General features: G+C 38.9%; 1 protein-coding gene across 1 annotated transcript in view; it reads right to left on the reverse strand.

The window, feature by feature from the left end:
* Positions 1 to 27149, reverse strand: part of SNCAIP (synuclein alpha interacting protein) — an 81343-nt gene that overhangs the window by 46172 nt on the left and 8022 nt on the right. Inside the window, exon 2 of the mRNA XM_072360280.1 lies at positions 3767 to 3869. Within this exon, the coding sequence (XP_072216381.1) occupies positions 3767 to 3823 (57 nt within the window). The 5' untranslated portion in view covers positions 3824 to 3869. The remainder of the gene's footprint in view (positions 1 to 3766; positions 3870 to 27149) is intronic.

The raw sequence follows: 27149 nt of genomic DNA on the forward strand, positions 1-27149 counted from the left end.
TTTACAGAAAGGGCTGTTAAGCACTGGAATGGGCTCCCCAGGGAGGTGGTTGAGTTACCATCCCTGGATGTGTTTGAAAATGTCTGGATGTGGTGCTCAGGGACATGATTTAGCAAAGGGCTGTTAGTTAGGGTAGGATGCTTGGGTTGGACTTGATGATCTTTAAGGTCTTTTCCAACCTGAGAAATTCTATGATTCTATGGTTCTATGATTCTATGTATGATTTGTAATATTGTCCTTTTTCCTAGACACTTGAGAACAAAGAAGCAACAGTACTTGGCCTTAGGAAGATTCTTCTCAATAATCTCTAGAAGAAAAATGGGGGAGAAAAAGAAAATGAAGATTAGCCTAGAACTACATTTGTGGGAAATAACCCTATTTTGGAAACTTTCTTACTTAATGGATATGATCAACATCTTCAGAGTACCGATTGGGTTATTTGTGCTGTGTATTGTTTACCTGCATGTCTCTCCAAAAGTAATTCCTCCTACTTGTTTTCATGGAAACCACAATACATATTAGGAGTACTGTAACTTCATTTAATAGATCAAATTCTGAGCTACAAATCACTATTTTTCAATGCAGTCACCACCATTAGCTAGACATTCTCACCAGCTATGAACAAGAGCCTTCATGCTGTGTTTGTAAACATCTGCACCAGCTGTGCACGGCAGTCTGGAACAGGGCTTGTATTCCACAGAACGGCCTGGGCTGCAAAGGCCCACAGTGCTCATCCAGTTCCAACCCCCTGCTATATGCACAGTCACCAGCCACCAAACCAGGCTGCCCAGAGCCACATCCAGCCTGGCCTTAAATGCCTCCAGTGATGGGGCATCCACAGCCTCCTTGGGCAACCTGTTCCAGTGTTTCACCACCCTCTGGGTGAAAAACTTCCTCCTAAGATCCAACCTCAACCTCCCCTGTCTCAGTTTAAAACCATTCCCCCTTGTCCTACCACATCTCTGCTGTCTGCAACCTTGAATTCAGTTTAACACCTTTGCTTCATCTGCACTTCTGTGTCAGGCGAAGGTTCAACCCCGTCTGCCATTCCATCGCTGTTTGCCTCTGATGCATTGGCCAACATCATAAAACAGGAGAAATTACTTTTGGAGTGGCTCTCATACAATCTTTTTCTGGATATTTCACATTACTCTTCTAATTTTAAAGTAAACAACATCGATACTACTGCTATGGAAGGCATGAATCTAATACTTAATATATATATTCCTGCTTCTGTCTTGGCCTCTGCCAAGCAAGGATGGACAGAAAGAAGCTTTTTGAGGTGTGTCAACATACCTGGCAAGTTGGCAGCTTTTTAGTCACTTTTTAATCTCACTCGCTGTGTTTTCTGCTCTCACATACATTCAGACTAGGCCCGGTCCTGCACTGGCACCACAGGGCTGGGATGTTTTCCCCACACAGCAGCAACCTACAAACTCAGCTTCAAGTAGCTTACAAATATCTATTATGGTTATATACACTTTTTATGGTCATTTGGTATTATTTCTGTAAACTAACATAATTTGCATAATTTCCTAGTCTGATACAAACTCTGTATTTTAATTAAAGAATAAGGAAAGCTTCAGGTAACCAAAACAGTAGTACACAACATAAAAGCAGAGATACACTTATGGGTAAAATAAAGAGAAGAGGGAAAAGGGAAAGTTTAAAACATAATTTTACTTACAGAGAGTATCTGTTGCTTTAATGAAACTTAAAGGTCTTAATGTTTGTTATTTCATCATTTTTTTTGTGTGAATCATTATTCAAGAATAACAAAAAAACCCAGAACACCTCAGTTTGGTTGCTTCATGTTACTAAGGAAATAATACTACTTTTGTTTAATGTAAGTCCCGTAAGTCTATTCTGCTGTCTAAACTACACCGAGATGCACTGTATCATACGTATCTGACACTGGGCCATCCTAGTTTTCAGAATAAATATCTTATTTCAGAGATACATGCAGTTTAAAACAAATCCCAGACTACCTTCAGTATCTATTATATTTTGTTCATTTTTGGTGAAAGGCTCTCTATGAGGAGCTGTGCTAGCACAGTGCTTTCCAGCTCAGGTACTTTTACAAGCACATCATTCTAACAGTCTTCTTGCTGCCATTATTTTTGGCCAGCACTTTTCCGCACTGGATTAAAACCAGAGTGCAAAAGGGAACAATTTAAATCGTTACCACCAGTGCTGCGCAGCTGCTCCTTCCGCAGCAGGCTGGTGGTAAAGTGTGCAGGCTGACTATCTCTGAATGGTAGGTGGCAAGAGGTGATGAGAGCAACAAAATAACCAGGAATTCCCTTATTAATCTGGATCCTGGCAACAAATCCTTCATTCCCTTACTTGTGAAAGTAGAACTAAAAGCACCACCTCCACAATTGATGCTGGTTTTTAATTCAAGGCTCTGCATCCAATGAGAGAGTAGCACATTACAGCAGGCAGCCTGAGCCACTCAGTGGAAAAACAAGTAACTTAACCCACCAGTATGCAGCAACAGCCTCAACGGGAGAGACACAGAGAGGTTATATCCCTTATGTTTTACAGTCCTGCAAAACTGAGCACAGAAACAGACACCAGGACATGATCTACTATAGAACAGTAATAAAAGGAAAGTTGCCCCAAATAAGGTATTCTTCCAAGACTGGCTTATTGTCCTGTTATATTTTGGGCATTTGCCATATTCCTCTTTAATAAAGAAAATCAGCGTTACAATAGGTAAAAGCAAAACCCTGTGCAATAAGAACCCGTCTGTAAATACAGCACTTGGAATGTTTTAAAATGAGTCCCAAAGGTTCAAGGAAAAGACAAGCCCTTTGTTAAATGAGCAAACAAACAAACAAACTACAAAGCGAGACAAAGCAAAACAAGAAACCCAAACCAAAATAAAGAAAAAACAACACCTACAACAAACAAACAAACGAAAGAGCGAATCAGAAAGACTGCCACCACCTCCAGCACAGCTATGAAGAATGCTGAGGGAGATGGGATTTGAAAATTGAATTAATAAAAACTTATGGTGCATCTAAGTCCCTCATTTATTGGGTAACCAACATATTAGCAACTCTATTCCACAAAAAGCAGAAACATTAGCAGGAGAAACAGTGCTATGAATAATGGCACAGACTGCACCAGTGCTTCCAACAACACCATTTATACAACTTACAAGAACAGCCTTTTTGCGCTCATTTGCAGTCAGAACTTTGTTAGGTGTGACATGAAGGAGCAGCACTCAGAGTCCCTGGAGGTCTGCCTGCCTCTTGCTGCAATCTACCACTTCACAATTAGCTGTCTCACAACTATACATAACATCCTGCTAGCTTCTGTCAGAAGCGACAGGGCAGTCCAGACAGGAGAGGGGCAAGAGGGTTTTTTTTTTACAGTGAAAGTACATTTGATTAAAAAAATTAAAAAAGGAGAACTGTGAGCTATTGCTTTGGTGTCTAAGGCCAGCCCAAGAGAATGTGTAACTCATTCAAGGCAATCGTAACACATAAGCAACCCAGAAATAAAAGCAATAAATTAATTTGACTCACAAACCCTTTTTACTGAAGGTAGAAGGCTTAAGCTGTTTAGTCATTCCTTACAAAATACTGTATTTTATTCTAGATTCAACATTTTAAACATTTCCATGGGTGAGGTAAAAAGAAATGTGGCTTGCACCTTTTTTTTTTTCTTTTTTCCAATGTTGTTTTGTTTATTATTTCAGAACTAAGATATCTATAATTGTCTCAATTCACATAAATAGAATAAGACTAGTACTTACCGAAATATCATCACTGAAGTCTATCTCATCCAAATCAAGGTATTCAGGGGCTTCCATTATTCTTCTATGGACATTTTTGGTTACTCAGCATAGTAGTAAAGACCTAAATAAGAGAAGAAAATGAAGTCAAAACCACATAGAAATAGCTCAGTATATTTTCTTGATCATTGAAAGCATGTGAAGTACACATGCAAGTCTTTGGGTGATCAATCCTCAATGCAATAAAAAGTTTTTCTTCTGTACTCTGGAATATCTTCTATTAAGGATGCTGTTCCTTTACTGCCCAGAACACAGCTTGTTATTCCTGTTCTCCTCTGCTCAGGAAGGCATACAAGAAATGTGAAGCACGTGATGCACAGAAACCAAAATCCTATCACACTTTATCTCTACTCCTCCATACGAACAACAACTCAGCACAGGCAGTCCTCTACAGGTGGTGATTTATCTGTCCTCAGTCTCTATTGCACTTCTTCCCAAGCAATAACCAAGGCAAAAACAGAACGTGTATCCATGTCCATGGATTCTCAGAGATCTTCAATACACCCTCAAAGCAGCAGGGAAAAGAAGACAAAATTATCTTTGAAAAGCAATAAAATTGGCTGTGAAATTCAGTATGTACTTCTGAACAAATTGGAGCTTAAACAATCAGATTGAAGACAGCAAAACCTAACTTTCTAAATCCTAACTAGAGTGAATGCACGTATTATCACTGAAGACACATGCAAGAGAAGCAAAAGAGGATGCTATTTTAAAAGTTGGTGAAAAAGTGAGAATTGTTTTTACAAGACGTGAGTCACTATGTGAGTATTAGGTATTATGATGGGAGCAAAAACAAACCTTGGTAGTACTTGTACAGAACACCATGAAATGCTTGAAGGAAAGTCCAGTTTACCAGTATGGCAACTGCCAAGAAATACATTTAAGAAGAACAACACGAGGTTCGTACAGTCCAAATAAAACAACTGCATGAGTGATTTACAGGTGCTTAATGCTGTTGTAGGATAAGAGTTTTGGAGAAAATCCATTTCTGCAGGTGTGACACTTATTGGCAGACAAAACTGCAATCGTGGATCTCCTCAACAACACCCCATACGAGCTCAAAGCTGACGGTAAGACAGCTGTTGTTGGAAAGTTATTGAAGGAACTGAGAAACACACTTGGTGCTTCCAGCTACAAAAGCTGGAAAATCAAATTTTTATTTCTCACCAAGTTGCCAAAGGTATTTTTCATTACTTTTTTTTTTTTTTTTTTTTTTTTGCTTGAAATGGAAATAAACAAAAAAAGCCCCACAAAAATCCATAAATGCCTTCTTTACTGTATTAGGATATTTCTTCTTCTTTCAATATATGGAAGGAAGTCCAGGAGAGGAAAAAACAGGGAGGAAGGCAGCATGGAAGAACAACTTCAGCTGTGTATGTTTGACTCTCACTGTTGCTACTGAGTAAAGCAGTAGAAAGGAGATAGCTACAAAGGGTAAGAACAGTATAAAGCCCTCGGTCCCTATAAGAAAAAGGATGTGGCTATACCACAAAACTAATCAGAAGCTGTTCATTCTACAGATTTCCTAAATAACAAGTTTAATCTTAGAGTGAGTCGCCAACATCAGACAAAACTCTTTCAATGAAAGGACTTAGCTGTGAATAGAGGTGGCACATTCAAGTGTATGAATTCTTCTCCTTGTAACTGATTTTGCTTTCTTGACATAGATTTTCAATAAATTTTTTAAGGTTTGCGCTTTAGCATATTGTACGTGAACAACATTACAGCTTGTTTCTGGCATCATCATGACAACCAAGTTCCTTTTGCAAGCGTAAGACCACAGAAAAAAACAATGTCTGCAGTGTTTGTGTACCCATATAAACAGATAGTAATCACTGTTGCACAGACACAACTTATATGTGGCCAAATGATACAAAATCTCCACTGTCATTACAGAGTGAACAACTTAAGAGCTGAAGCAGTTTCCATGGAGCTCCTAAAATCTCCTCTACATTGTAGCAGAGCAGAATAAGATGAAGAAATGGGACAAAACAATTAGTATGGATTCCCATTATAGTGATATGCCCAATGGCATGTGCAAAGCACAGAAAAGACTTTGAAGTGTACCCTGGAATTAAGGAGATTTAAAAAAAAGTCCAGCATGTTTAACCTAAACAATTAATAATTATTATAATAATTCATATATATATGTATATATATATGTATTTCAATTAGAACTGATATATTCAGGAAAAACAAACAACAAACACTTTCCCATCCTCAGAAACACACACAAAAAACCGCAACTTTGACAGCAGATCTATATTCCTGACTGCCATATACTGCCATATATTCCTAAATGAAAAGATCTCAATTTTTAAGCTTTTCAATCATAATTTCAAGAAGTCATAGGAGGAAAATACTGAAACAACTGCATACATTTGTGCTAATGTAAAGACAGCATTTCACCCTGAGACAGACAAAACTCACCATTCCTATCTGCACTCCTGAAATGCTATTATTTCCAGAAAATGTTATTTTCTGTCTTCCTCAAAACATAAAGACCATGAAGCACAAAAAGGCTGAAGAGAAATTCAGTAACCAAAACAAAGATTCTCAAAGATTTCTCAACAGAGAGCTGTTCTTTCCAATGACAGTGCTCAGTTATGTGTAAAGGGTAAGAAACTCACATTGAGGATCCTCCATGCAGTGAAACCAGACATCAGCTTAGAGAACACGCATCAAATAAGATTTCCCATGACTATACTTGGTGTCTTACTCAAAAGGTTCACTTTCTGAAATAGAATAGAACTGCAGTATGTAAAATGCAAACCATATGGAAGGGATAGCACTCAGGTAGTGACTATTTTGAGACCTTTGTAATAGCTGAATTCAGCATTCAGCAGAGGTATAAACAAACTAAATTGTATTCACAAACAGATAACAGGAAGTCTGGTCAAATTCAAGGTAAAAATGATTGCAACCAAAGTTGCAACAGCCAGCAACAGATGGTAAAGAGACAAAACACCATCCAGAAATGAAGACATAAGGCTAAAAACTGCACAGAAATGTGGCAATAGCAATACTGGTATAATAATACCTTGCATAAATTGCATTGCAACGGATACTAAGTAGTGACTATACTGCAAAACAAAGCAAAACAGAAAAATCATCATCCTTCTCCTTTTCAAACAACAGCAGCAATTGTCACAAATTCTCCAAATTAGAAGATTTCCCCTGCTATTGTCCCAGGCTAAGCTTGTGTGCCTGAACCGTTTTCCTGTTACTGAAAAACATTCAGTACGACTAGGTAAATGGGAGAAAAATGACAACGAAAGCAAATCACAGTAAAATTTAAACAAACAAACAAACAAACAAAAGCAATTAAACATTAGATAATGGGAACAAATCTGATAATTTCTGCAAGAAGTAAAACTCACTCCAGGCTGATGGCATGCATTACCTGCAGGTGAAAACTTTACATTGCTTAAAAGTTTATTTTTTGAGCTTCATCAAGCCTTGGACTTGTCTCACCACACAGCCTCAGAAAAGCCACATCAAAAGCAGCATCAAGGGGCATGTAAGGATGAAGAACATTCCATGTTGGAATGGCAGGAATCCTTTAAAGGCATTTCTGCTACTGACTTTGCATTGTAATGCCAATGGTTGCCATCTTGTCTATGCTCATGCACAGCAACAAAGATCTGCAGGGATGAGCATTTGACTGTCATTTACTTGAGAGAAAGCAAACACTCATAAGGGAAAAGGAAAATAAAATGCTGTATCGATGGGACAGGTCCAATTGCATGACATCCAGAAGTCTAAATGCCAAGAGATTCACTTTGGGTCATAACAACTCCATGCAGTGGTAGAGGCATAGGGAATACTGTCTGGAAAGCTGTATAAGCCAGCAGTGTTCTCAGGCAGCCAAGAAGGCCAATGGCAACCTGGACAGCATCAGAAACAGTGTGATCTGCAGGACCAGGTGTCCTTACTGTACCCTTGTACACAGCAATGATTTGACCAGACCTTGAATACTCTGTTCAGTTTTGGAGCCTCTTGACACAAGGAAGATCTCAAGTTGCCAAAGCATGTGAAGAGAAGACAACAAAGATGGTGAAGGGATTAGATTGCAAGAGTTCTGAGGAGAGGTGGAGGGAAATACAGCAGTGTAGTCTAGAGAGGAGGAGGATGAGGGGAGACCTCATCACTCTCCACAACTATCTGAAAGAAGGTTGCAGTGAGGAGGCTGTTAGTCCCTTTTCTTGGGTGACAAGTGAAAGTACATGAAGAGACAGTCACAAGTTATTCCTTAGAGGTTTAGGCTGGCTATTAGGAAGAATTTATTCATGAAGAGGGATATCAAGCTTTGCTGTGGGTTGCTTAAGGAAATGATGGAGTCTCCATCCACAGAGATATTTAAAGAGACGTGTATATGGCACTGAGAGACTTTGCTCAGTGATGGGACTTGGTATGTCAGGTTGATTGTTGGAGTTGTTGATCTTGAAGGACTTTTCCAAGGTAGCTGATTCCATGACTGTAATTCTGAATTCACTTCCCTCTGTCATACTTCCTTCACTCTTATCTTCCATGAATTCAGCGCTGTGTTAAGGTAGCAGACTTGCAAAATGTGAATGTTTGAGTAACTGCCTGTTCACTCTGGTATTTGTACTGTCATTCATATAGGTTTACCGTGATACTGTAACTCTTCACAAAAAACAAACACACAACAACAACAAAAACCACCAACAACAAAAACAACAAAAAAACCCAAACACTGACATAAAGGATATTCATATTGTGAATGAATTTGAATCACTGATTAGAAGAGTCTGACACGTGCAGTTAGTGTATTGTTTCATTGCCCAACAAGAGTTGCAACTGACTTTTGTCAAGAGTATGCTTGAAAGACATATCTTTTAGACAATAAAGCACCTAAGACCACATTCATCAGCAGTAACAACATGCTGAATTGACACTGTGATGCAGAGCTCTACAAAGCTATGATAAAGATCAACAAATCAGTCCATGAACACACAAACTCCTTAAGGCTCCCACATTCTACAGTATTTCACAATGAAAATTATGGGGTTGAAAACACGTTCATCTGTGTAGAAGGATATATGAACCAGAAAATCCTTGTTTTTTCCTGTTTATTATAAATAGTGTCCCTATACCTTATAACAGGTGAAAGGAAGAAACTGGAGCAGTTGTGAGGTGAATAATGTCTTTAAAAAGTCGCAACTGGCACCAATTTTTTCTAAAACTCTGCCTTATCCTGGATCTGGGACAGACTCTACCTGCAGCATGGTTGCTTATTTCAGTGCATGTGTATGCAGGAAAATGAGGTAGCAGGATATGCACTTCTTTGTTGGAATACTGAAATATCAATCCTACAACACTGCTTAGCCAATTGCTTTTATTTCCAGTAAAGTGACTACACTTGTAGTTTGGTTGGAAGCCAAGGCTGACAATGGGCTTTATAGATGCAGAAAATTATGTTAATAAAACAAGGAATTATAGTGCTACTATCCACAAGCACAGACTTTTCTATGACAGTATTGTTTACTTAAAAGTAAACATTATAGCATTAATGCTGAATTGCTTGCCCATGTTTTAAAGCAAACCTAACCAATCAGTGTTTCTGCTTACTTGTCAGTTGCAGATAACTAAATATTTGCTTGTGAAGCTAAGCTGCTGTCTGCCAAATGCTCTCATTTAGTGTTTTTCCTCCTCAGTAAATAGATGCATTCTTAGTTTCTCAGTTTATTCCCTGACACCCTCCTAGATCTAGAAGCAGAAATGTTGCCTGTTATATATATATATATGTATATGTATATATGTGTGTGTGTGTATATATATATATATGTATGTATATATATATTTGTGAAAACAACAACACTAACAACAGCAAGAACAACCAAAAAACCCACAAAAATTGTGCTATTTGGACAGATTTTTGTGATTCTGTGATTTTAATATAGCAGCTCCTTCTGGTAGGTCCAAAACCTGCTACAGAAGGGCTCAGGAGTGACATGCAGGTTATCCAAATGGAGGTGGAGGAATTCGGGAAATGGAAATGAAGACCATTCAGTGGTGAGTGATCACCATTTCCCTGCATGATGAGCACACAGTTGATTCATCTTAAATTACAGTGCCTTTCAGAGGTCCTCCTGAGCCATATGGTTACGTAATGTCACTTCTAAGGGCTAGCAACGAGGAGTCAGAATTAGAAACTAGCTAAGAGCAGGTCAGAGTAGTCTTTCTGGCTTCCCTTATTGCTGCACTGAACAGAAATGTAGTTGGTGTGGAGCAAAAACAAAGACACTAGTGAGTAAAACTCTTACTGCAAATCAATCAGTACTGGTTGTTGCTCCATTCTGTTTTTATCACTAAGTCCTCTGCTTGTCTTTATTAAAGTCCTTGCTTCTCACTGTCTACCTTCACTATGCAGTTTGATGAATGTTCCGCTCCTCGTTCAGAGAAGTTTGAGTACGCAGAACTAAACTGAAATGTGTTTTCAACAGTTCCGAAAGAACCATTCTTATTTATTTGAAACTCTGACATCATTGTCCCAATTTTCCGTCCACTTGAGGCTGCTTTTTGAGTCACGCAGCTTCTTCATAAGCTTGAACAAAAGGCACGTGACTGTTTCTCCCAGCAGCAAACATTTCCTTATCTAGCTCTAATTTTTGTCACCCTTGTCCATGTGTGCTTTCGACTTTTCCAGATAACAAAGCTTTTATTGGCTCCTTCACTTCCTTCCCATGTGTCCTTAATTAACAGTGACACCCTCTAAAGCAGTCAGAGTCCTTTAGGCAGAGCACTTAAAATCCTGGGCTTTAACGGAGTCACGTGTAATGAAGCAGGGGAATTTGAATAGCTGTCTGGAGAGTAGAATCCTGGATGGAAAGTAACAGAAGCACAAATGAAAAGGAGTTTTTCTATTTGTTTAAGTAATTTATAGCGCAGAGTCGAACCCAAGAGATTGATTTTAAATTTAGCAGTAGGATGTCTGTGGTCTAGTTTCCAACTGTAGTAGCAAGTCATTGTGGCCAAATGACATCCAAAAAGTTAAAAATACTGCTGCAATAGTTTGCTTGTGGTAAAGGAAAGCAGACTGGTTTAAAAACTAGTCTTACCCTCTGTGGCATGGAGGACACTGGTTATAAATTTCTGTGAGCTCATTAAAGCTCTAATATATGCAGAATTATATATATATAATATATATAATGCAGAAATATATATATATATACACATACATACATATATATATATATTTCTGCAGAAATATATATATATATATGTATGTATGTATATATATATTTCTGCAGAAATATATATATATATGTATGTATGTGTATATATATATATATATTTCTGCATTTTGTGCAGTTGTTCCCTCTAACACAGAGTAGAACGCTGGTAAATCAGAACAAAGGCAGTCTGTATCCATGTACAAATGTAGTAAATTATACCAAACAGAAGTGCTCTCCTTCTCTTCCAGTTCACTATCGTATTATTTTTTTGAACACAAGGTGGGGCAGCTTGATCTGGTGGGTGGCAACCCTGCCCATGGCATGAGGGTTGGAGGACAATGACCTCTGCTCCAACATAAGCCACTCTGTGATTTTGTAAATTTATGATTTTATGATTTAATCTGCACAATTTTTAATCAATCAGTGCTGCTCCTGTGTTGGGATGATGACGAGGGATGCCTGTTTATCTGTACAATCCTGATAAAAGAGCAGGTAGAGAGGAGCTGATACACGCACTCAGACACAACACACTTGGCCCTAGCAGAGTTCTTGTAACCATTCTAGTTTTAGTAAAAATAGACACTTACAGTGGACAATAATGATCATAGAGCTCTGCAGGAAAACTAATTGCTGGGTGTGCACTTTGATATACAGAAAGGCTGCATTTAGAATTTTTTTTTTTTAAGATGTTTTCTGCATATCATTTTCCTCCAGTTGCATTCAGAATGTTTCCATGTCTCATGTGAACTGATTTGCTTTCTGTAACTGAACAGTCTTGTTGGATGTGAGATGATGAAAACTCAGAAAAGAAGCTGCAAAGAAAGAACAGCTGAGAGAATCACACTGTCCATTTTAGATTATAGAGTAAACTGCATTGCTCAAATTGTGAAGCTTTTAATAATTTTCATCAACATTAGTGTTCCCAGTCCAGAAATGTATGAATTCTTTATGTTTTTAATGGCCCAATTTTATATGCCCCTGATTGAACTGGGTGACAATTAGCTTTGGAGCTGTGTTGACCTGTTTGTGTTCTTTTTGATGTATCAATCAATAGTAATAAAAAAAATAAATAATAAAAAATAATAATAATTAAAAAAAAGATCAATTTCAAAACCTCTTTTAACCATGTAAGAAATAACACCATATTGACTTCTCTAGTATTTGTCCTGGAAGAATGACAGTAGTTTAACGACATGAACGGAATGAAACACATTTACCAATCTGTGCTGAGAATACTGCAGTAGCAACATAAGGTCTGGATGTGAACCCTCACAGCCTCTTTCACAGGCTTATGAAGGTGCAGAATAGGACAGAAAACAAAACTGCATAATACCTGTAGGAAAAGACAGCTATTTCAGAGGAAATGCAAGGACTTCTGTGTTAATCTAGCAAGCTCCTTAAAAGGACATGAAACATAATCTGCTGTACATATGTTCTAGATTTTATAGAAGGGACTTTGTGAGAAATATTTTCAGAGCCTGCTGGGATATAGTCAAGATTATGGCAATTTCCCATAAGAACATGTGTTACCAGCTCCAGCTTCCTTCTGAAACTTCTGAAACACTGTAAATAATTGCTTTCATGAATAACTTCTTAACATAGCAGAACAAACAGGATATCTTGGTTATGAGCAGCACAATGCAATGAGAAGTACATGCAGCTTGTTTATATAATGGTTATGCCCACAGTTATTTAGATGCGTATTCCTGTTTCTGTGCACTCTAAAAAGTATTTAATCTCTGTTGTCTCCTTTTTTGTTCTTCTGTTGAATACTTCCATCCCTAAGAGAGATAGTACAATGGCGAGTACTGAAAACGTGACAGTCTGTTAAAAAATGTATATGTAGGAGTGCAAAATCAGTATTTATCTCTGGTTTGGCTTTAGTTGTCTGCGATGGATACCTGACATTGTCAGCACTATGACATCCAGTAAGTGTTTGAAATACGAGGGCATTTTTCAAGGAAATAAATAGGAGGCATTGATTTTGGAGCAATCTTCTTTCTTTCATTTCATTTCACACAAATTTACATGCCAGCAAAAAAAAAATGGAAATAAAAAAAGTAATAAAGAAGTAACTGTTAATAACATCCAGCTATACTACTCTGTGCACCTCTTCAGAAATCTACATGGAAGAATCCCATGGATTACGACCCTGGAGTCCAAGAGTACTGGTCAATAGACAAGGATCACCTCAAAGCTCAAGTAAAGTCCACTCCAACAAGTAGGAGTTCAGGCAAAGATGGCTGGAGACCTAAACAGTGCATGAAGCTCCAGAGTGAACACTGATATAAGGTGGAAGCAAAGACAAGTGACCCAGCAGAGCCGCTGTCTGATATTGCAGGGTTAGAAAAGCCATGGTCAACTTGGAGTTAAATATCACTGAGATGTGAAAGGCAACAAGAAAGGCTTTCAAAATATATTAACAGCAAAAAAAAAGATAGGGAAAATGTGAGGTGGCTGCTGAATGTAGTGGAGTAGTGGTGACAAATGGAATGAAAAATCCCAAGGCACTCAGTGACTTATTTCCCCCAGTCTTCTCTACTGCAGGAATCCCAGACTACTGAAACCAGAGTAAAATTCTGGAGCAAAGGAGCCTTGCCCCTTTTGGAGAAGAACTAGGTTAGGAAGCACTTAAACACAATGGAAGCACACAAACCTATGGTGCCTGCAGTTTTGTGCCTATTACCATTGCATCTCGGTGAATGATCTCAGTGTGAGGCTACTCTCTACTAACCTTAACAGCTTACTGCAACTGTGAGAGGATCCTGAAGACTAGAGGAGAGCAAATACCACTCCTGTCTTCAGGAAGGAAAGTCTCATAAACCACACAGGTCAGGCTCACCTCAAACTCTAGAAATCTGTTGAAGAAAACCATCCTATTAAGCACTTGCAAAGAGATAAAGGTCAGGCATGGGATCTGGAGTAGTGAGCAAGGACTAGTGAAGGTGAAACCATGCCTATCCAATGTGACAGTGCTGTCAACTAGAATGTGTGGACTAGCTTGGTGAATGATGAGAGAGGCTTGATGCTATCTACCATAGGAAAGAATCGTGGAATCATAGAATCATAGAATGGTTTGTGTTGGAAGAGACCTCAAGGATCAACAAGTTCCAGCCTCCCCACCACACACAGGGCTGCCAGACACTTAGATCAAGCACTAGATCAGGTTGCCCAAGGCCCCATCCAGCCTGGCCTTTAACACTTTCAGAGATGGGGCATCCACAGCCTCTCTGGAGAACATGTTTGAGAACCTCACTTCTCTCATAGAGAAAAAACTTCCCCCTGTATCTAATCTAAACCTCCCCTCCTTTAGTTTCAAACCACCCCCCCTTGTCCTATCACAATCCACCCATGTAAAAAGTTGATTTCCCTCATGTTTATAAATTCCCTTTGTACATTGGAAGGCCACGATGAGGTCTCCCTGCAGCCTTCTCCATACTGAACAAGACCAGTTCCCATCTCTGTAGGAGAGGTGCTCCAGCCCTCTGATCATCCTCCCGGCTCTCCTCTGGACCCTCTCCAACAGCTTCATATCTTTCCTGTGTTGTGGGCCCCAGAGTTGGATGCAGCATTTCAAACTGGGCCTCACATCCTCATAGAAATCTGATTAAATGTGAAGACATGAAGGTGGATTCAAAGCTGGCTAAACGTCTTGGACCAGAGTGTTATGGTCAAAAGTGCAACATCCAGTTGAGGGCAAGTAACAGTAACACCAGAGCCAGTGAAGCAGATCTGAACAATGAAAGGGAGTGCACCCTACATTTGCAGATGTTCTGTCCTTCCAAACTGAACAACTCTTGTATTATTAGCAGTAATGTAACCTATCTATGACTTGTATCATTGGATACACTAAGCTATTAGAAATCTCTTTGCTTTTTCTTTCTTTCTTTCTTTCTTTCTTTCTTTCTTTCTTTCTTTCTTTCTTTCTTTCTTTCTTTCTTTCTTTCTTTCTTTCTTTCTTTCTTTCTTTCTTTCTTTCTTTCTTTCTTTCTTTCTTTCTTTCTTTCTTTCTTTCTTTCTTTCTTTCTTTCTTTCTTTCTTTCTTTCTTTCTTTCTTTTTTTCTCTTTCTTTTCTTTTTCTTTTCTTTTCTTTTTTCAATAATTGGGGTATTTCATGTTCATGTAAGAAAATGAAGCATATTTTACAGATAAGATAATGATCTACTTTGCGTTGAAAAAGTGTCCCTTTTACACTTGAATAATAATAACATAAAGATTCAAGTAACCAGATTTAAAACAAACAAATGAACAAACAAACAACCTTGTTTCTTGTACATTTAGATAGCTGGATTTTTAATTGACAAGATATTCTAAATCAAATCAGTATTTCTCCCCTACTAGTACTCTCTACATTGACCAGAAATGCTTCAGCTTTATAGATCCCCCCTCCACGATTTAAATGTGCAGGGTGGATCTAAAATGCAAATCATAACTAAAGATAACATGAAGTTTATGTACTCACAGAACAGTTTAAAGGGAGAAGCAGAAGCTCATTGCCATTTGCAGGCCCTTTTTGAACAAGCAAAGGGAATAGCTACCATGCCCAGAAACGGTCATTGACTGGCAGGAAGTAGTATTCTGCAGCTTAGGTAAATGGAATTAAACTATCAGTGTAAATAAGTGAAGAAGAACTACATGATAATTTCTACACTTGACCAGTTTAACGCCCTATGACATAAAAAGAAACGTCGAAGATGAATGATCAGCACATTATCTTCTCTCAGGAGTAAAAGTTCTTTTTCCTATATGGAAAATTACTAGATAAGGAACATGAAGAAATCACTGGTTATATGCAATTTATGGTTCTTGTGTGTGAAGCTTATAACAGCATGTAGCAGGCAGAGAGTAAATTATGGTGCTGCAGTCGAAACCATAGCCCTGTGCTTGGGACGTCTGTGAGAGCACTGCTTTTGTTACTAGCATGAGCTGGTTGGTGTATGAGTGGCAGAACCAGACCCAGTTCAATTTCTAATGCAAAAGACCTCTGGAAGCTGACGTGAATGACACCACCTGTATTTCTTACTGTTTGGCTTTGGACTACATCAAAAGCAGCACCTGAGTGTTCTACTCTAAGGGTGCAGTCTTCAGTACAGTTACTATCCCACTATGTATGTTTTTTCTAGATCACTGCAAACAGTGGCATTATGGAAATAAGTTACAGTCATGGATGTAGTACAACGTAGCACGCAATACCGCTGTGTGTTGTAGTGAGTCTGCTGACTAATCTTCCCCTCCATTTCTACATACATGTGCAGCTGTCATTTACAGAGGTGAGTTGTTTGATCTGGTTTTGATCTGCGTGTCTGTGAACCTTAAAGGCCACAGAAAAAGTCAGCTGGTGGGAAATATCTGGAACAATTGCCACATGAGCTTCTTACAACGACGTAAGAATGCTAATGTTGCACAACTGTACAGTATATCATATTAAGAGCTAATGGGCATGTAGTAGTTCAAAGGGAAAAGCTAGCCAAATGTTGCCAAACATCTCATTTTTGACAAATCAGTCGACCTCTATTTATTTTGTTCTTTTCATTAGTACTAAGCAGACAGCACATTAGCTTTTCTTCTAGCTTGAATCACATGTGCTGTTTCAATTTTAGAATAACAAATACTGACTTCCAGCTCCAAAGGTTTCCCCTTCAAGGTTGATTGAAACAAACATGCTTCTTTTTCTAGGCCTCATTCCAGAAAGCTCCAGTGCATGCATTCTGGTTTAATGCTCAGAGTCCAGTTTTCTTTCTGCTTCAATCTTTAAGGAAATATAAAACTACGAGGAGGAAAGGACTGTTTTATTATGAGGAATTTGGAGTGATTCGCACTGAACAAGTGCCTTTCAAGTTGTGTTCCTCACTAACAGCTCTTCAGTCAGTCAGATCAGTTGGTAACCTGAATATCAATCACACTGTTGCTAAATTGCTTCTTTCTTTTGGGAAGGAAGAAGTGAACTTGCTGTCTTTTAGTATTAAATATGATGGTTGTTTATTAAAGCACTAAGTGCAGAAGTATTTAGAAAAGTAAGAGGGAAGTAATTACCACGAATCAAGTAGGTACTCCTTGCCCCACATTGGGTAAAGTCCTAGTCACATAGCTATTAATAAAGAAGTGGAGCTTAGGTGTCATTCCTAGGGTAAGTCTTTGCTTTTGGAATAAGTTACATGGAGTACTGTTCAGTGCTTAAATAACAAAGAAACAAACAAAAAACATGAGGAAAATAGAATGTTAATAAGAGTAGTTTACCATCACTGTGCATCCTGATGCATGTGTGACTGGTACAGCACCAGTCACTGTAGCTGTTAAAGGTAATTGATGCTGAAGTGCCTCAAGTTGAGAAGGATTTTCTGTGCAGTTCATGAAAGCAGAAGATTAAGTAAGTGAACCACACAACATTACTGACCTTAGCACGACATCTTTAAAATAAACTCCCCTAAGACTGCATTGGATGCAAGGTTGGATGACTGTGTAAAAGACTACAAGTCTCTCTACATTGGACCAGAAAAAAATACATTTGTTCTCATCTAAAAATCTGCACCGAATATGTACTGAGTTCATCAGGAACAGAACTGGGCTCAGTATTTGTACCACTGCAGGGCTGCAGGTGGACTGTTCCTGCATGTCTGGAATGCAAGGACTTCTAAATCTTAATCTTAAAATTTGTATATTTTAGGATTCTTTTGTAAAACCACTGTGCTTTGCTGCATTCCTTCTTCCTGTCCTATCAGAGTAGCTTGAGCAACAATGATAACTGTGTGCTGATTAAAAGCAGTGCTTTTACTTTGACTTGCTTTAGAAGTGCCATACTGTTTATAAATTGCTGCTGTGAACTTTTAAACTCAGGAAAACTTCTGAATAAATGTGATAAGGGATAAAGCAGTCCCAGACTCAGAAATTATTCCTTCATTGAAATAAATCACACCATTTTTCAGCCTGTTAGCTTCTCATTTTTTTTCTTACTACAAGTTGTTCTTTAAAATTCAGCTTCACTCTTTAAAATATCCAGCTCCTGTTGAGCTTTCCCCTTTATATTTTTATATTTTAAAGTTGACTGGACAGATAATTTCCTTTGCATGATATATTTTTCTTGGCTTGCACTGAAGGAAGAAAAGTAAATAGAACAAACTTGTACAAGAGAGGTTCAGTCGGCTAGAGACAAACCAGACACCGAGCAGGACAAGTAATAGAAAAAAATGCTATTACACATAATTAGAAAAAAAACTTTGGGAGCCCTAAAAGGTAAGAAAAAATGGTTAATGCTTCAGACTGCGTTGTAGTATCACAAATCCTTCTATGACTTAATAGTGTTAACATACTCTAACCATGTCAGCATGTCATTTTATTTGAATGCATTAAACTGAAGCGATGTTCTTCAGAAGCAAATGACTCGTCGTTTGTGCTGCAGTATCTCCCTTTACAGTCTTGTCTGTTTGAGTATTTACTGATCATATTCAAGTAGCTTTTCCCTTAGAGTTAATGAAGGGAATGTAAATATGAATGAGAAGTTGGTGTACAAGTTCACAAATGACACTAAGTTGGGAGAGAGTGCTGATCTGCCTGAGGGAAGAAGGGCACTATAGAGGGACCAGGATAGACTGAATCAATTGGCCAAGACAAACTGGAGGAGTTTCAATAGGGCCAAGTGTCGGGTCCTGCATTTTGGTCACAACAACCCCAGACAACCCTAAAGGCTTGGGAAGGTGTGGCTGGAAAGCTGCCTGATGGAAAGGGACCTTGGTGTGCTGATGGACAGTTGGCTGAATATGAGCCAGCAGTGTGCCCAGGTGGCCAAGAGGGCCAATGGCATCCTGGCTTGTATCTGGAATAGTGTGGTGAGCAGGACCAGGAAAGTCATCCTGCCCCTGTACTTGGCACTGGTGAGGCCTCACCTCAAGTGCTGTGTTCAGTTTTGGGCACCTCAGCACAAGAAAGACATGGAGGTACTGGAGCAGGTCCAGAGAAGGGCAACAAGGCTGGGGAAGGGCTTGGAGAATATGGCCTATGAGGAGGGACTGAAAGAACTGGGGCTGTTTAGTCTGGGGAAAAGGAGGCTGAGGGGAGACCTGATTGCTCTCTTCCAATATGTGAAAGGTGATTGCAGCAGAGCGGGGTTGCTCACTTCTCATTGGTGACAGGACAAGGGGAAATGGCCTCAAATTGTGCCAGGGTAAGTTTAGGTTGGATATCAGGAAAAACTTCTTTACAGAAAGGTAGTTAAGCACTGGAAGGGGCTGCTCAGGGAGGTGGCTGAGTCACCATCCGCCATGTGTTTAAAAGCCATCTGGATGTGGTGCTCAGGGACATGATTTTGCAGAGAGCTGTTAGAGCTAGGGTGATATGGTTAGGTTGTGGTTGGACTTGATAACATGAGCAATTCATTGATTCTATGATTCTATAACTGCATTATGCTTATACTGAGCAGCTCTGCCAATTGACAAAGACAGAAACAGAGACAGAGTCAGACGCTATACCTTTCCAAAAGAACAGAGTCTTTAATAAGAGACAACATGCAGCTAGACAACAGGGAACACAGACAGCAGTAAGGCAGGTGTGATGGCTGCAGAGGCAGTGGTCTTAGCTAAGACAAGCTGTGCAAGGACCCTGCTCCGTGCTTGGGCCAGAAAGCTAAAGTTTTCTCAGTTTCATTCTGTAATGCAGTTACTGTATTCCCTGATTATGGCAGAGTTCCTAAGTGTGTTAAAGAGCTTTCCTTAGGCTATACAGTAAAAGAGCAAACACAGTACAAAGATAAATTAATTTCTGGTAGAAATTCACCACTACAGTGAAATATGAAGATGGTGGAATTCATTTCAGCATTCTGGGTATTTCCTAATGCTGACATATAATGTGCCTTCCTGAACTGTAGGTTTTAACTGAATGATAAGATTTTCACTGCTACATATTTAACATAATGCAAAATTGCAATGTTTTATTTGTTGGACAGAAAAAAGGAAAAAAAAGAGGAAAAAAAACCCCACAAACTTGCTTTGATTCTCTTTGTACTTCTTAATGTCATGGAAATAATTCAGATGCTTACAAGATTTCAGGCATTAATTGAAACATACTATCTGCTCATTTAACATATATAAAACCTCTCCTTTCCACCCACAAGGCTTGTTCATCTTGGGTTACTATAGCATCTGTTACTTAGGAAAGGTTAATGTGCTTACTTCTTTATCTCAAACCTGCAACTATAAAACATAATATTTATCACCTAATGAAAAAGCAACCATGATAACATTCTGAGAATTAAAGTTTAAGCCTTTAATATCAATTATGGTTAAGGAAACAGTCTTTTGCCAACCACTATAGCATTCATATCTGATTTAATTCACATTTGATTGAAAGTTCAAGTAAATCCTCAAATGTTTTTGTTTAATAGTTACTAAATATAGAAAATAAAATCCCGTGTGGCATTTAGCAGGATTTCTGATTTACAGTTGAAGTAGTCATTTAATTGACAGTGAATCACAGAGTCATCAAGATTGTAAATGAAGATCACCAAGTCCAACCATCAACCTGTTGTGGTGCTGAGTCCCTACCTATCAGAGGGGTTTGAAGGTCCCTTCCAACCTTTCTGTCATTCTATGATAACCTCAAGCAGACTGACAGTCTTGTCTAACTTGGTATCATCTGAGCACTTAGTGAGGGCATACACAGTGCCCTCACCCAGGCCACTCGTCACAGTGTTAAGCATAACTGACCCTGAGGAACACCACTAGTGACAAGCTGCCCACCAGACAGGACTCCATTCATGGTGGCTCTTTGAGTTGCTGCCATCCAGACACATACATCCACACCCAGTGAACTGCAAACCTATCCAACCCATGAGCATGTAGTTTCTCCAGGATACTGTAGGAAACACTATCAAAGCCTTCCTGAAGCCCCCAAAAAAACCATTCACAGTCTTTCCCTCAAACACCAGTGGATCCTTTTTCATTGTAGGAGATCAGGTTAGCCTTTCATGAACCCATGCTGCCTTCAGATCTTCACCCAACTTCTATGTGCTCTGTGATCACATTCAAGATGACCTGCCCTATAACCTTTCCCAGTACCAAGGTCAGAGAGGCAGGCCTGTAGGTTGTTCAGCTTTTCAAACCCCCAAACTATCACAAGATGAGTTTTGCAGCAGTAATTCTCACTGCAGATTTGCAGACACATGCAAAGCCACAGAAACTGACGAATTTTCCAACAAAGAAAATACTAAGCTTATGACTTATGGTATAATTTCAGTAAGAGGTCAGTCCTGTAGTGCTGTAACTGTTAAATCAATAATCTTCTAGTGGGTAGATTCAAATGGTGGCAGAGCCCAATACCAAAAATACTCATTAAACCTCATTTTTTTCTTCTTGCAGACAACTTAACTTCCTACTTATGCACAAGTTAGTTAAAGCTCGTACAAATTCTCTAAAAATGTAGCAGGACCTTTTAGGTAGTTATTTCCACAGTGAGGAAACTGGATCTAAAGAAGATCCACGTGGTCATCCAGAATCAGATGGCAGGCCCCAAAGGCCAGGAAATACATGGATGTGTTTTGGTACATATACAGAGAACAAGAGTGAACACAACAAGTAATTTTACAGACTATCATACACCGTCTAACGTACCACAGAGCCTAGAATTCAGAGTTAAACTGAATGGATTTGCTGCTAAAGTTACTGAGATCCACTTGCCAGCCTGCAAAACAGCACTGCCAAATCAAGCAGGCTCAGAAAGTAAACTAAGAGAACAGGACTTAGGCCCTACAAGTCACGGATGCATTCTCTTCAAAAAGCTCTCTCTGAGTATAAGAAAGAGGAGGTGCTGGTTATACTCATGGTTTTACCAGTGATGAACATAACAGTTCTGGCATTGGCTGCACTGCTGCACCTCACCATCTCCTTCAGCCAATAAGGGACACCTTATAGAATTCCACAGGATGTGAGTGTGGGATGCACGAAGAAGAAGACAATCAATTCCTTAACGTATGCTAAATGTAGTTTTCAAAGCAAGAAAGAGAATAACATCTCTCTGCAGAATGATGCTGACCTGTACGAAATACTGGCAATTTTTTTCACTTTTTCAGTGATGTAGAAGCAGTTTATTTCAAGGGCAATGTGTTATGCTGTCATCCAGGAGGGAAAAAAAATATATATAAATTGATCAGCAAATATTTTTAGAAGTCTTTTTAAGTATTCTAATTTTTCAAGCTTACTGCTTGGTTTCCCCATTTAGGGGAAAGGAATTTTTGTGGCTGTTGGTCCTGGTGAAACTTGCATTTTTCATGCTGCAGCTGGAAGTGTAAAGTGCACAGAGGGGACGTTGCATGACACTATACTTGTGGTTCAAACATCACTTCGCTTTCTTCCCTGCCATAGCAATCAATCCTAACATGTTTCTAAAATTTAAAATGAAGAAAAATAGCTGTTATTTGTTTGTTTTCTCTTGCATGCCAAGGCCACGTTTCAAGAGCCAAGATGATTGGAATGGGCTGATAGTGCACTGGTTTCTTTTGCAGGTTCTCCTAAGGATGGATTTATGATTAATCACACTGTACAGCCTTTGTAAGCAAAAAAAAAAAAAAAAACCAAAACACCCAAAACTAATTTAAAAAAAAAAACCCTTCTGGAACTGCAGGATTTCACTGATAAATTCTGATCATGTTTTTTTATTATTATTATTTTTATTTTATTTTATTTTATTTGCTTATTGAAATGGTGAAAAAATAACAGTGCAAAAAAAGCTAAGGGACTAAAACTCAAACATACAGCCAAACCAAGGGAAAAATTAATGACATTTCATACCAAGATATGAATAAGAATAAATTATACCAGGAGCACAAGCCGGCTTAATTGGTAATAAAACAGAATGTGTGTAATGGTGGGAAATCTGCCACTGACAGATTCTGGAGCTCTGGGTGTATAAAGTCTCACACTGTAATTGGACAAGTGGTAACTCGTTCATTGTATTCCTCTGTGCTTTGAAAACATTTTCTTAAACAAGGAATCTTCAAAGAAGTCTTCAAATATCTTTGCTTTGAACATCAGTAATTTAATACTAACCCTAAATGTGGGTTAAACTAATGCACACAGACCAGAAGACTGCATATGGTGAAACTCTCCCTGGAAAATGATGATTGAGCAGAAATGTTGAGAATTAGCACTCCTCGGTCACTTCAGAAATGTGGAATTTGTCAGAAAAAAATAAAAAATAATTTAAAAAAAATATCTTAACAAAGCAAGCCTTAAAGATAATGCAACCTTTTTCCTGTACTTCCTGAAAAAAATAGGAAAGAAAAAAGGCACTTTCTCCTCCTGAGTGTGACTCCACTAAGAAAAAGACCACATATCTGTGACTACAAGAAAACCCCACTAGAAATGGAACTTATGACCTTACAAGTGGAAATACAGTTGCTGAACTAAGAAAGCCAGGTTGAGTGATTGATCCAGTGCTGTTTTTTTTTGTTGTTGCTGTTTTGTTAGTTAGTTATTTTTCCATAACTGCCCCCCAAATCAGTAAATTCTAAGGCACAAAGACATTTTATTTCACGGTACCTATCTGTTGTACTTTAAATATCAGCGGTAATGCAGGAAGTTCATAAATGTGAATACTCAAGAGGCTTACACGCATCACTGAGAACAGTAAAATGAATGGTTACACATCTGCAGCCTGAACTTTGAGATGAATACAAGCAAATCGTGAATGCGCATTTTTCAAGTGATTGCGCTCATTATTTTCCATTGACTCATGGCTGTTGGCAGAAATGAATAATACATTTTAATATAGCATAGAGGTTCAACAATCAAATCCAGAGATTATGTATGGGTATATATCCATCTTCTATGCATACATAATGTTGAAGCTATAGGTTGTCATCTGTTTTTAATACTAAAACACCAAATAATTTATAATGCAGAACTGTAAAATATATATAGAACACTGCATCAATCATGTACAAGTACTAGTGCTGTTCAACATTTCTGTAAATCCTCCATTAAACTTAGATTTGAGACTGAACCAAAGGCTTACATGCATCAAGTCGTGGTTGCTTGGAACACTGAAAGAGAGACATAAAATGCTGCTCTATTTCAGGTCAAGATTACTTGCAGTTCACATCATTATTTCAAACAAAACCAGCGACTGAAACACAGCACACTCCACATTAAAGACAATGCTTATTTCTTATCCTTAATGCAGGAGGCAAACTATTAAATGGCAACTGGGATGTCAGCTGACTGGACTCCTATATTATTTGATGCCATCAGTACTCTCCTAACACAAGCAAAGAAGCAGCAAAGCTTTACGCAGCTATTTAGTAACACCGTCACATAAGAAGGAATAAATACCTGAATATTAACAGTCTTGCTTTGCATTTATGCACTCCATATCAAGTCCTGCAATGGACCGCAAACCATTAGTCAACACAATGACCTCTTCTATATGTAAAACACACTGAAAAATTAAACTATAATAAACTATTATGTCTTCAATGGCTGCTGGGAGTGCACAGATCACACATCACATAAACATAGCACCAAGAAAACTAGTGGTGATGTATCATTCCCAATCAGCTTGAGAAGAAAGGGATACATACAAATATGCATGACATATTGCTTTAACAACAGTTTACTCCAGGTACAGTTCTAAAAGTACTCTGCTATAAAATCGTTCACAACTTCTAAAGTATTTTGGCAAGAGTAATAAGTGTTCAACATCTGTAGAGCTGTTGCAAGTTCCTGAGCTACACAAATAATAAAAAGATGCCTTCTTTTTGGTAGCCTGGTTCTCGTGTAAAAATCCTAGTAATGGCATCCACAGGGAACCAGAAACTTGGCCCTAACGTAAAATGGAGCAGCAAAAGGCTTATTTCAAGCACCACTGCTAACGTAGGCTCCAACTCTCATGTTAGGATGAAATCAAGCATAGCGGAGCTCACTCTTTCCAAACCATGTGTTGGCTTGGGGGGAGGTGGGGAATTCTGTGTCAACAGTTTTAATAGAGCAGATGTGACTCACTGCACTCTTATTTAAAAATCAGAAACTCAGGTCTCTTTTTTTTTTCTCCTCAATCAGTGGCAGCAGCACTGGGCGCTGTAGCACGGGAGCAGCAGCCCTTCAGAAGTTGTTTCTGCTGTTGGTAAAAACAGTTAAATTAAATCACACAGTCTGACACTGCAGTTTCACAACCTGGAACTCAAACCTTGGCTTTTGTTTGCCTCTTCAGTGCCATGCAACGACCTTACTCAACTCGTCTTCAGCAGCTCACATCTTCTGTGATTCACAGATCACAGGAAAAAGCCTGAAATTAATTTAATTTAATTTAATTAATTTAATTAATTAATTAATTTCTTTTTCTTTTTGTCACTGAAGAACATTTATTTCATTTATAAGTGTTGTCTCAACAAGCCAAATAATGTGAGATATCTTGCTCAACTTATTTTGAAGGCTGACAGCATCCATTAGACCACGTTTGGCTTGTGTTTTGTTTGTTTGTTTTTTGGTTTTTTTGGGGTTTTTGTTTTGTTTTGTTTGGTTTGGTTTTTTGCTTGCTATCTAATGTAAAGATCAGGAAAAGGTATTACTCATTTTCTTATATCTTTCATGTTCTCAATTTAAATTCCTCAGCCCAATTCAATAATCATCCATTAGAATCTCAGCTTTGTGTAGTCCCTCTGTGGCCTATTCAATTAATTTCAAAAGTGTCTTGGGAAAATACTAATGCCAAATGGTACTCTCTTAAGTTTACAGCATTCAAATGCTGTATTAAAAATCAGCAACTTAGAACTTGCCTCATTTACATTTGCCTGCCAAAATATATAATCCTGCATTTAGTCCCATGGTGATTGTTTTTCTTTTGCTTCATGTTAGCTTTAATTATAAATTTAAGGGAAAGCTCCTATGTAAGTAACATTCCATTCCAGGGTGACAGTGCATGGAGTGTATCCTGGGATGCTGGAGTGTCCCAGTATGCTGGGACCTGGTCTCCTAGTGAGCAACCCACAGCACTCACTCTCCCATCTGGCAAACTGGTCTGCCGTGGGCAGGGCACATGGTGCAAAGCATAATGTGTAAAGAGACTGCGGCGAGAGGCAGCCAGCCCCAAGCTGAGTGGGAGGAAGGGAAGCCATCCAGAGGGACCTGGGACAGGCTGGAGAAGTGGGTCCATGGGAACCATGAAGTGGGCCCATGAGAAGTAATGAAGTTCAATAAGGCCAAGCGCAGTGTGGCAACCCCAGGTATTCATGCAAACTGGGGGAAGATCTCCTTGAGAGCAGCCCTGCGGAGAGGGACCTTGGGGCCTGGTGGATGAGAAGCTGGACATGAACCAGCAGTACATGCTTGCAACCTTGGAGGCCAACTGTGTGCTGGGCTGCATTAAAACGGGTGGCCAGCAGGGAGAGGGAGGTGATTGTTCCCCTCTACTCAGCTCTTGTGAGGCTCCATCTGCAGTCATTATCATTTCTTCTCCCTCCCCACTCCTCCTCCAGCATTTTACCACCCTAAATCTTATTGCTTTAGCCTGTCTAAGACCTATACATTCACATCTTCACAGTGCTTTCAATGATGCTCAACACTATCGTTGTATTGTCTTACAGTCATTCAGAATCTCTATTAAAAATGAGAAAGCATTATTAATCACATCTAGAAACTGGGAAAGAGATAAAGGGATGTGTGGCAAGGCACAGAATAGCACAGAAGGGCTAGGATCAGACATGGGAAATAGGAGATATGGCATATGAGGGTATCTCTATATGTTCCTATCTCCAGACCATATTGATTGCTGCCAGAAATGGGGAATGGTTCTCACTGCAGTACATTTCTTCAATACAGCAAAAGCAAAGATATTTACTTTGGGAACCAAATGCTCAAGCATGCAGCCTTTCTGGCCAATTGCCTCATAATGAATTCAGTTTTTCACTTTGGAACATACAAGACCCCATCACAGCAGCAGGGACATGAGCTGGTCAATGTTTCCTTGCCTGTGTTAATTACAATGATAACTCTTTTTCTTCTGTGCTTCTTACCCCATTATCTATGTGCTTTCCAGATCCATTAGCAAATGAGTCAAGATATTTTTTAAGCATCCCTGGCCACCACATAAACATGCCAAAAAGGGGAAGAGTAAGGAAGGCACAAAGTGACTCTGCCTCCTAACCTCCCTTTTCTAATCTGTGA

The sequence above is a fragment of the Excalfactoria chinensis genome, chromosome Z (genome assembly GCF_039878825.1).
Source record: "Excalfactoria chinensis isolate bCotChi1 chromosome Z, bCotChi1.hap2, whole genome shotgun sequence".
In the NCBI taxonomy this organism is placed as follows: Eukaryota; Metazoa; Chordata; class Aves; order Galliformes; family Phasianidae; genus Excalfactoria; species Excalfactoria chinensis.